The sequence below is a fragment of the Miscanthus floridulus genome, chromosome 2, assembly GCF_019320115.1.
Source record: "Miscanthus floridulus cultivar M001 chromosome 2, ASM1932011v1, whole genome shotgun sequence".
In the NCBI taxonomy this organism is placed as follows: Eukaryota; Viridiplantae; Streptophyta; class Magnoliopsida; order Poales; family Poaceae; genus Miscanthus; species Miscanthus floridulus.
In genome coordinates, this window is record NC_089581.1 from 83,010,420 (window position 1) to 83,022,164 (window position 11,745).

The 11,745-nt window shown below is 47.2% G+C and overlaps 1 protein-coding gene across 1 annotated transcript; it reads left to right on the forward strand.

Moving 5' to 3' along the window:
• The first annotated feature begins 364 nt into the window (after positions 1 to 364).
• Positions 365 to 3,021, forward strand: LOC136539178 (glucan endo-1,3-beta-glucosidase 11-like). The gene is made up of 2 exons (XM_066531119.1): positions 365 to 1,777; positions 2,737 to 3,021. Exons 1-2 carry the CDS (start codon positions 614 to 616, stop codon positions 2,800 to 2,802), a joined length of 1,230 nt encoding a protein of 409 aa, XP_066387216.1. The 5' UTR covers positions 365 to 613; the 3' UTR covers positions 2,803 to 3,021.
• Positions 3,022 to 11,745: the final 8,724 nt, after the last annotated feature.

Genomic DNA, 11,745 nt, shown 5'->3' on the forward strand with positions numbered 1-11,745 from the left:
CCAGAAGTAGCCTCCATGGTAGATGTGCTATAATCATCGGCCACATCATAGCTTGCTTCGACCTACAAGATGCTACAAGGATCAGCCGAATCAAAATTCAGCACATCTATACTTGTGCCTAGATCTGAATTTTGATATTATTTCGTTACCTGTCTATGGATGAGGCGGCACCTCTGTTTGTGGGGGTGTTCTTCAGAGCAGAGGCCGCCGCCTCCGTCTCCGAGCGTCCATTAGCCTGTACTTGAGGAGAAGCCGTGCTCACGTCTGAGCCGAGGGCGCACGGTGGAGCCTTGTGAAGGGGAGAGCCAACGCGCCTCGTGTGCTGCCCCTTTGATTACAACCGGCGACATGCGGCAGGCATCAGCCTAGGGGGCGCACGCGAGCTGCAATACGCCCATCGCTCACCCAATTTTCTTCCATATTTTGCATCGCAATGAACCGGCAGAGCAGCTGAGGCCCCCGATCTGGTCCAACCCCCACCAAACCCCTACGGTCCAGGCGTCCAGCCGCTCGAAGCCAAATCCCACCTCAAGGTGCAAAGCTAAGCTTCTCATTTCCCCAAGCTTCTGTGTTCTGCCTCTGCCTCTCTGTGAGCACACTGCCATCACGCGCAATGGCGGCACTCCATCTGTCGCTGGCCCTGCTCATTCTGCTCCCTTCCACCCCTGAGGCGACGTCCTCGGCGCTGCTGGGCATCAGCTACGGCCGCGTTGGCAACAACCTCCCTGCAGCCACCTCAGTGCCGCAGATTGTCGCCTCCCTGGGTGTCGGCCGCGTCCGACTCTACAATGCTGACCCCACCACCATCCGTGCCTTCGCCAACACGGGCGTCGAGCTCGTCGTCGGCGTCCCTGACGAGTGCCTCGCCACTGTCTCCACCCCGACCGGCGCCTCCTCCTGGGTCCGCTCCAACATTGCCCCCGCGCTCCCGGCCACAAAGATCGCCTTCCTCACCGTCGGCAACGAGGTGCTCACCAGCGTCAATAGCTCCTCGCTATCCAGGTACCTCCTCCCGGCGATGCAGTGCCTCCATGATGCGCTTGCGCAGGCGGGCCTGGACAAGCAGGTCGCCGTCACCACGGCGCACAACCTCGGCGTGCTGGCCACGTCGTACCCGCCGTCGTCGGCCTACTTCCGCAAGGACCTCCTCCCGATGCTCTGCCCCATCCTCGACTTCCACGCGCGCGCGGGCTCGCCGTTCCTGGTCAATGCGTACCCCTACTTCGCCTACGCCGAGGAACCCACCGGAGTGGAGCTCGAGTACGCGCTGCTGGAACCCGGGCATGCCGGCGTCGCCGACCCGGGGACCGGGCTACACTACACCAACATGCTCGCGGCGCAGGTGGACGCCGTGTACCATGCCATCGCGGCGGCCAACAGCGCGGCGGCGCGGGCCGTGGAGGTACGCGTGTCCGAGACCGGGTGGCCGTCGGCGGGGGACGCCAACGAGACCGGAGCCACGCCGCAGAACGCGGCGAGGTACAACGGCAACGTGATGCGGCTCGTGGCCCAGGGGAAGGGCACGCCGCTGCGGCCGGCGGCGCCGCTGCGCGTCTACATGTTCGCGCTCTTCAACGAGAACATGAAGCCCGGGCCGACGTCAGAGCGCAACTACGGGCTCTTCAAGCCCGACGGAACACCGGCGTACGAGCTCTCCTACCGCCTTCCGCAGGACAACACCACCTCCTCCTCCGGTGGCAGCATTACCGGCGGTGGCGGCTACGGGTCAGACAACGGCAGGTACTACAGCATCTCGGCCGCAGCCACGGCGACAATGGTAAGCTCTGCTCTCTTTGCTAGCTGCTGCTAATGATGGTTGACATGCTAGCTCCTAATGTTCACTCCTAGCAACAGTGTGGGTGTGGTTGATGCTTGCTTTGGAATGAAGGAATCGTTTTAAGAAAAAAGCTAATTTTGGATTTGTTGGAAAGGGTCATGCATTAGAGATATATATTGACTCTCTGCTGATATTTTTTTTCTTTGGCATATTTAGTGCAATGTTGTAGACTGGGCAACTTTGCATTGCATTGATACCGGATGCTTTAGTTAGCACTAAGGATGTCAGGGTACGTACTCCTTCCGTAAAAAAAAAATGAAATTCTCGTTTTTCAAAAAGTCAAACAGTTTATATTTTGATCAAAATTATAAAAAAATTAATATTCATGATACAAAATTAATATCATTAAATTTGTTACATAACATATTTTTATAATAAATTTATTTAGAGACATAAATATTTATAATATTTATAATAAACTTAGTCAAACTTAAGTAAATTTGACCGGCATGAATCCTATAATTGCATCTTTTCTTGGACTGAGGGAGTATAAAGGAACGTGGCACAACCATTGTCAGTCAGATTAATTAATAACCCTCATTCGAGAAAAGAAAAATGCATGACAATGAATGTTCGGTTACAATGAAGCAGAGAATGAATTTTAGCTTTCGACGTGATTCGCTTTTCGTTCTGCATTCCAGTCTTGGCACAAAACCAGAAATGTGAGTAGGTAGCCTGGTAGCCATAAACACATGGTTTAAAGGTGGAACCGCCGATAATCGCCACTGATAAGCAGAACCGAGCTATTTCCTTTGCTGTCAGTCACATAACCTGCAATGCAATCATGAAAGTTGAGAACAACCTTCCAGTGGTCTATCTGTCCATTGTTCTTCCGATTGGAACTTTGCGCCCCTTTTGCTCGTCTGCTGAGGTGTTACCCCTTTGTTTGTGCTTGCTAGGTTTGGTGGACATGGCCACAGGTAGCTGTGGCAGCATGTGTGGCTGTACTGGTCATGGCATTGTGACCATTAGCAGAGTTGCCTGCCTGGACTTGGTGGATGGGAAGCCTCTGGCTTCTGATGAGTCAGAGGCAGCGTATGGTGGAGTCAGTGAACTGATGTTCTAGACAAACTCATTGATCGTGGTGATCTACCCCCTCTCTCTCTCTCTTTTGTCCCTTTCTCCCATGTTGTTATAATTGAGGTGTCACTTGTAATTGGTGGTAAACAAATGGGCTAGACAATTGTCATTAATGATTAGACAGCCATATTTTTGTGTTCTGAAATTGAAATTTAGGGCACACGATCTTTTTGAAAAGATAAATTCTGCTAGCATCCGGAGCCAAGTTGTTTAAAACTAGCAAGACCTTGTTTGGTTGCATAGAGTTGCCAAATTGCTCAAATCGAACAGCAAGGCCTATGTGGCATCCAGTACTAAATTGTTCAGTATTATATACTTGTAAAAGTGGCGAAGCAACTTGCTTCATCGCAAAAGAAAACGATCCATGTGGAAAGCTTGACAGCCTTTTGTTTGAAACACCTCCGCACAAAAGCTCACGAACCAGTTTCAAAATAAAAAGAAAAAGCTCTCGATGTGCAAGTGAACTGGAGGAATAGATACTTCACATTTTTCCTTTAGTCTTCAAACTATAACTTCTTTACTTTGTAAATGTGCTTTTTTTAAGTATAAATATCAATACTTATGTTTTAATACGCAGGTCATTTTAATTTTGTCCTATATCAAATTTCTATAAATTTAAAAATATACAAAACATATTAACAACTATAGCACCAAATAAATATACATTTTATGGTGGATTTAATAAACTAATTCAATGTTGAAGATGATTGGATATTGTTTTATAAAATTAGTTAAAAATTGAGAAATTTCACTTGGTAGCAGTCTAGCAGAAAACTAAAACAACTTATATTTAGTAACGGACACCGTATATATAACTATGTGTGATAGTATACTGCACATAAGTTGGTACTAGTTTCTCAGCTTTGGATGCTTGTCAATTAGTGTATATTACTCCGGTTTATTGGCAACTTTTGATCCGGACAAAGGTCATCGCCTGCAGAACAGAATAATTTAGTCAGGTGTAAGTTACCGACGAAAGGGCGCCCTTTATTATTACTTTTATAAGGCAGCTGACCTGAGTAGAGTGATCAAGTGAATCTTTGGTATGAGATGTGCTTCACGTGTGCTGTCTCTTGTTGTCTGCCTCTGGTTTACTACTTTTTCTACTATAGCTCCATGACCCCATGACCCCAGCCCATATCGAGCCGCGCTATGCCCTCGTTCACTCTTTGGCAAGTCGGCAGTCAGGGCTTCTCCGATTGGTGTCTGTGTGTTTGATTTGAGGAATCAGGTGGTTTATCTTTTTCTCACTATTTATTTTTATATTTGGTTTGTGGAATAGAATGAGTTGGTCCATCACCATCTCATTTCTTGTAAGTTAATAACTAATATCTACATGAGGAATAAGTTGGATTCCACTAAAATTTATGAATGAATTCATGATGCCTCATCTCATGAAGCATTGGGTGACTCCACAAACCAAACACACCCTAAGTTTGCTACGTTTTAAATTATAGCTACTACAGAAAGTATAGCAAGTAAAATTAAAGATACATTTATAATAAAGTTTAACAAGAAAATAAGTGTACAAAAATGTATAATAGGGTGTGAAAAAAATGGCACACTTAGTTAGGACAGTTTGACAAGAAAATAAGTGTACAAAAATATATAATGTGGCATAGTAATAATGTTAGGCACGAACCAAACAATCTCTTGGTACTCTGGTACTACTATTGTACGTGTACATGCACGGATTTGTTGGGATGGATCTAGGCATCCGCGCCATTTAGAGCGTCCACTGCAAATGTAGTCTATAACTGTTATAACATGTACTACATCCTAACAACCCTAAATTTGATATTCAAACATGTTTGTAAAAAATAAAATGAAAATAACAAATTTTAGATGCATATACACTTGAGGACATAATTCTTGAGAATTCGTCTTCTAGTGCATATTCACCTAAATTTTGTTATTTTTATATGAATTTTCTTGATTAAGTTTGAATCTCAAACCACAATGTATGTCCATAGTTTTAGTTTTTTCAAAACTCCTATATATATTTTTTAAAAGATTTTATGAATCTCGATTGAGCAGAGAATTCTTTGGACATGCCTGGTATTACTAGATAGCTTGTCTAGCCTTGCCTCACTTGGCTAGCACGAGACACGAGAACCTTGCCCAGCCAAAAGAGCCAATTTGGCCCTCTCAAGCAGGCAAGACAAACCTTGCTTACATAGATCCCCAAGTATTTAGGCAAAACAACCTACACAAGCAAGATTATTCAATATCCATAACTCAGCGAGGTCAAATAGTACTTGGCCAAAAACCAAGCAGCCCCTTTGTAAATAGAGTAACTTGCTCACGGTTAAGAGTAACTTCAAAAGACTCTCTATGTATCCTTCTTAATCACTACTACAGATTGATATATCACTGTCGCCACTTTCACTGCCGTAGCGATAGAAGCAACGGTGGTATACTTCCACCGCCGGTTGGACCGATAGCGAGGCCTCCTAAGGCAGGAAACCGGCAGTTGAAATTTCTACCACCTACGGGTTAACAATAGATGCGGCAGTGGTATTTTTGTCGTGGTCGCGCGACACTTCAGGATCTTTGTAACGGTCGAGTGACACGAAACGCCCCATGTGAAAAACCAACACACATAACCTCCAACGTTATTCCCAACTACTAAGATTATTGTGCTTACCGGAAAATACATGATTTACAAAGTTCATACAGTTTTTGTTTCTCCCTTCTAGGTTTAACTCTTCGATGACTCATTTGAACTCTTATCAGAGTTAACTTGTAGTTCATCTTGGATTCGCCCGATTCAAGGTCTCCTATGTAGTGATGTCGGGTATCGATATTAGGGATACCCAAAGCAAGAAAGTTAGCGCCCACGCTGACTTCCCCAGACATATCAAGACGTATTAAAAGGTCTCGCCCGACCCCAAGGCCACGGGCTCCATCTCGCCCGACCTTGAGGCCATGGGTTCCATCTCGCCCGACCTCGAGGCCGTGGGCTCTGTCTCGCCCGACCCCAAGGATGCGGGTTCTATCTCGCCCAAGGCCGCAGCTCTGTCTCGCCCAACCCCTTGGGTGTGAGCTTCATCTCGCCCAACCCCAAGGACACGGGCTCCGTCTCGCCCAACCCCTTGGGTGCAGGCTCCATCTCGCTCGACCCCAAGGATGCGGTTTCTGGCTCACCCAAGGATGCGAGCTCTGTCTCGCCCGACCTCAAGGCCATGGGCTCCGTCTCGACCAACAGGGACTCATACCGCTGCCAACCACTCTAGGTCCAAGCGTATGGGCCTGGGTCAAAACTCTGACGCTAGGGAAGAGACTGGCATGCCTCGATGTAACCCATGGCCATGACAGGCCATACCTAGGGATTCACATCAAGAACAGTGTCGGACATGCTAGTGCTGTTCTGCCTAATCCTTGTACGGACATTGACAAACGTGTCAGTTCACCGCGACGTCCGCCAGGACAGAGTGGAATGCCATGACCGGCAGATAACGCCTGTGCATGGCATTAGTGACAAACAGGGCCACGACACGAAGCCATCCCTATTGACATCTACAGGATCAGTGGGACCCGCATAAAGGAAAAGAAGGACCTAGCAACCCCGGAAGCCTTCTTATTTTTCTCGTTCTTCTACTTTTCCTCCTCTGTAACCCACACTTTCCCTTGGTCTATAAAAGGGGAAGCAGGGCGCCCCATGGGGGGATCGAGATCTGGACACACGAAATTGAAACACAAGAGCATGACATGAGCACACGACTGAGCAGCAAGTGAGCTCTCAGCACCCGTTCATTCCTTCCACCAGAGACTTAGGATCCTCTCCCTCTCTTGTCTGTTTGTAACCCCTACTGCAAACCAGGTGCTAGTAACACAAGCAGTAGCGAACTGGATGTAGGGACGTTCCACTCAAACCAGTAAGCACACCATCCGAGCTAGACACACAAATACAAATTTACTCATCGGTGGTCCGAAAACATCGATAGTTGGTGTGCCAGGTAGGGGCTTTTTGTGTGTCTCAACATCCACATCAGACCTCGGATGGCTAGCCACGGCATCAGCTGGGTCCTAGGCATGCATGTGTGCTTCGAAAACCTAGACTTCATCGTCACGATGAAGGAAGAGCTAGCGTAGGCTCCTGTTGCAGTCAAACCTCTCCACTCCGTCGACCTCGATGCGATCACCGAGGCGCTTGAGGAGCTGCAGCTGCATGCACCAGAATACCACAGAGACCATTGGCCACCTTATGGCGCAGCACACGCCCCCATCCCCTATGGACGATGAGTTCATGGGGATGACTGAATATGTTGTGGAATCTTTTCATGACCTTCTAGCGGGAGAATAAGAGTCGCCCTCTGACTCTGACACTAGCAGGGGGAGCCATCAACCCTCACGAGAATGTTTCATGGTAGGTACCCCTAAGGGATATGTCGAGAGCATCCATGAGGGAGGGGCCACCCTAATAGATGACCTCGATGACAACGTTGAGGGGGCGTAGGGGCCCCACCTCACTTGTGGGTAGAGCAGCTGAGGGCGTGCCACCAAGAGCTCAAAGAAGCACAACTCCAACTCGAGCAGGAATGCACGGAGCTCGAGCGAGAAATCGAGCACCATGGAGACGGTGGGCATGCACACACCATGGCCCATGACATGTACCAAAGGATCATCGAGGACGATGATGCCCTCCCAAACTTCACCTAGGCAAACCAAAGCGTTGCTACCGTGGCGACCTTGCCCTAGGGGCTTTCGGAGCCTATGACACTCGAGGATCATCGGGCCTATCATGAGATTCGCACGCTACTTGATCGTGTGGCAGCACAATAGGCTAAGAGCTCGCTATCCTAATGATGTGAGCTCAACACTAGCCAGCGCACGCCCTCAGAATGACCCAATAGAGACGTATCAGTCCACCAGGCACAGTGAGGTGGCAGGCCACGCACCATGATCCTAGTGCATGAGCATCTTGGCCTCCACTGTGACACGCACGACACCCTCGACGCCCACAGGCATTCCCGCAGTGATGAGTGGGAGGAGGCTAGCTGTAGCTACCTTCTTTGTCGTGGCGGACGCTATGACAGCAGTGAGTATCGAAGCCTGAGCCTTGACTTGCTAGGACCTTAGGCCTTTGGCCGACACATCCTCAACACTGTCTTCCCACCATGGTACCAACCGCCGACCAACCTCCCAAAATACTTTGGGGAAACAAACCCCAGACTATGGCTCAATGATTATCGGCTTGCTTGCCAAGCCGGTGGAGCAGATAGTGACAATTTTATTATCCACAACCTTCCATTATTCCTAGCTGATTCGGTGCGAGTGTGGTTGGAACACCTTTTGCCCAACTGAATCCAAAGTTGGGCGGACCTAAAAAAGATCTTCATGGGAAACTTCCAGGGCACATACGTGTGTCCTGGGAACCCATAGGATCTCGAAAATTGTCGACATAAGTCTGGGGAAACTCTTTGTGGGTACATCCATTGCTTCTCTCGGTAGTGCAACGAGCTGCCCAATGTCACCGATGCCGACATCATAGGAGCTTTCCTGTCTGGGACCACCTATGAGTCCTTGGTTCACAAGCTAGGACATAAAAGCCCGTGAACCACCAAGGAGCCCCTCGACATTACCACCAGCCATGCCTCGGGCGAGGAGGCGGTCCGGTCGATTTTTGACCGCCCTAAAGGAAAGGCAAAATAGGATGAGGATGTCGGCGAAGGCGCCTTCAACCGCCCCAACAAGAAGAAGAACAAGCAGCGGCATGAGGGCTCGCTCATGGCTACTGTAGACCAAAAGAGGGGTTGGAAGCCCACCGAGGGTACCCCGGACCACTTCAAGAAGCTACTCAAAGGGCCATGCCTGAACCATGCTTTCCCCATCAAGCACCTATACAAGGTAATGGAAACGGGGATCCCGATCTTCCGTCAGGTGATGATAACTATCGTTGTGGCGGAGAATGACACACCGATCCGGCTTCAGATCGAAAGATCGAACCCTGCAATCTTAGCACCACAGCTCCTCTGGTTATCAACCGAGTCTCGGACCAGGTTGACCTCGCCAAGAAGGCTAATCCCTACCTACACAACAAAGAACACAAGCAAGAACAAGAAAGATCGCAACCAAATTACGGATGTATGATTAATCTCACGAGTTGGGGTCTCACAAACCGAAGAACGGCGAAACTGTTTCTTGATAGAATAATCTAAGCAAAACCCAAACCCTAAAGGAGGGGCGGCGGCTGTTTATGAAGACTCTAGGGTCGTGCAAGACCCCTGGATGCGCCCCTAATGGGCCCAAACTCGATACATGGTCCAACGGACCAAAAGACGGTGTCGCAGCACCCTAGCAGATTTTGGATGCTGACTTGTTTCGACGATTCCCATTGATTCCGAATAGTTTTTATGTGAAACCACTTGGATTGGCTTCCTTATCAAATTAGCTTTCCATGCATATGTGGATCATCAAAAATGGAGTCCGGATGCGTCCTGGGCGACCAGTTTAAGGCAGACTGGTCCTGGAGGCCGAGGCAGACTCGAATTCGTGTTGGACTAGGCCTCCGGCTTGTGTTGGACGTCCTTGATGGTCATCATCACCTCCTCCACATCCTCTTAGTCCCTCTTGACCCTCTCCAATGTTCCTAAGCAAGATAACATCATTAGGTAGTAGTCTATTCTCAAAAGTATGAAAAGGATCGCTTAAGAACGAGCTCACCTATAAATTGAGTTGACGCATTCGAGCCCGGGTCATTGGACCTTGCATGACGGTTGGAGGATCAGCTGGTACATACAAAGGAGTGATGTCCTCATCATCCTCCCCCTCTTGAATTGGAGTCATCCTCGACTCAAGCTCATCTTCTTCTCCCAAATAAGGTTTCAAATCTGCAATGTTAAATGTGGGACTAACCCCGAACTCGGGTGGCAACTCAAGTTTGTATGCATTATCATTTATTTTCTCAATAATCTTATAAGGACCAGCTACTCTTGGCATTAATTTAGACTTACGTAGCTCAGGAAATCTATCTTTTCTTAAATGTAACCAAACCAAATCACCCAGTTCAAGTTTAATCTCTTTTCTACCTTTACTACCAGCAATTCTATACTTTTCATTCATGCTTTCAATATTTGCTTTAGTTGTTTCATGCAACTTACGAATAAAATCAGCCCGCTCTCTAGCATCACTATGTATTCTCTCAGTGGTAGGTAAAGGCAAAAGATCAATAGGAGCATGGGGGGTTAAAACCATACACTACCTGAAAAGGACTTACCTTGGTGGTGGAATGTTCTGCCCTGTTATATGCAAACTCCACATGCGGCAAACACTCTTCCCACATCTTCAAATTGCGCTTCAAAATAGCTCTCAACATGGTGGACAATGTTCAATTCACAACCTTAGTTTGCCCATCAGTTTGGGGATGACATGTTGTAGAAAACAGCAGCTTGGTCCCCAATTTATTCCACAACATGCGCAAAAAATGACTCAAGAATTTTGCATCATGATCTGAAACAATAGCAGAAGGCATACCATGCAAGCGAACAATTTCTTGAAAGAAAAGGTCAGCAATATGAACAGCATCGTCGCTCTTATGACAAGGAATAAAATGTGCCATCTTAGAAAAACGATCAACCACCACAAAAATACTATCCCTCCCCCTCTTAGTCCTTGGCAATCCCAACACAAAATCCATAGATATATCTGCCCAAGGAGTAGAAGGAACAAGAAGAGGCATATACAAACCATGTGGGTTCAATCGTGACTTAGCTTTTTGACATGTGGCACACCGAGCCACGTACCGCTCCACATCACGCCTCATCCTAGGCCAAAAGAAGTGTGTGGACAGCATCTCCTCCATCTTCTTAGCACCAAAATGTCCCATCAATCCACCTCCATGTGCCTCCTGCAACAACAAAAGACAAACGGAACCAACTAGAATGCATAGGTGGTTAGCTCTAAACAAAAACCCATCGCTGATCATAAACTTATTCCATGTGCGTCCCTCTCTACAATTAAGCAACACATCCTTAAAATCAAGATCAAGCGCATATTGTTCTTTAATGGATTGAAGACCAAAAATCTGGCAATCAAGTTGAGACAGTAATGTATATCTTCTAGATAAAGCATCAGCAATCACATTATCCTTCCCTTTCTTGTGTTTGATAATATAAGGAAAAGACTCAATAAATTCAATCCATTTAGCATGCCTATGACTCAGATTATTTTGAGAGCAAAGATACTTAAGCGATTCATGATCAGAATGAATAACAAATTCTTTAGGCCACAAATAATGACGCCACATCTCTAAAGAACGGACAAGTGCATACAATTCTTTATCATACGTGGAATAGTTAAGAATAGGACCATGTAATTTTTCACTAAAGTAAGCAACTGGTTTACCATCTTGCATCAAAACACCACCAATGCCAACTCCACTAGCATCACATTCTAGCTCAAAAGTCTTACCAAAATTTGGAAGTTGCAGCAATGGTGCGTGTGTAAGCTTGTCCTTCAAAGTGCTAAAGGACTCCTCATGTGCCTCTCCCCAATGAAACACCACTCCTTTCTTCGTCAACTCATGCAATGGGGCAGCAATGGTGCTAAATTCTTTGACGAAGCGGCGGTAGAATCCTGCAAGACCAAGAAAACTCCTCACCTGTGTGACGGTTTGGGGAACCGGCCAGCTCTTTATGGCTTCAATTTTCATCTCGTCCACCTCAATTCCCTGTGGAGTTACAACATAACCAAGAAAAGAAGCTCGATCCGTGCAAAAGATGCACTTCTCAAGGTTACCAAATAAACGTGCATCACGTAAGGCATTAAAAACAGCATGTAAGTGATCCAGATGTTCATCAAAAGACTTGCTATAAATCAATATATCA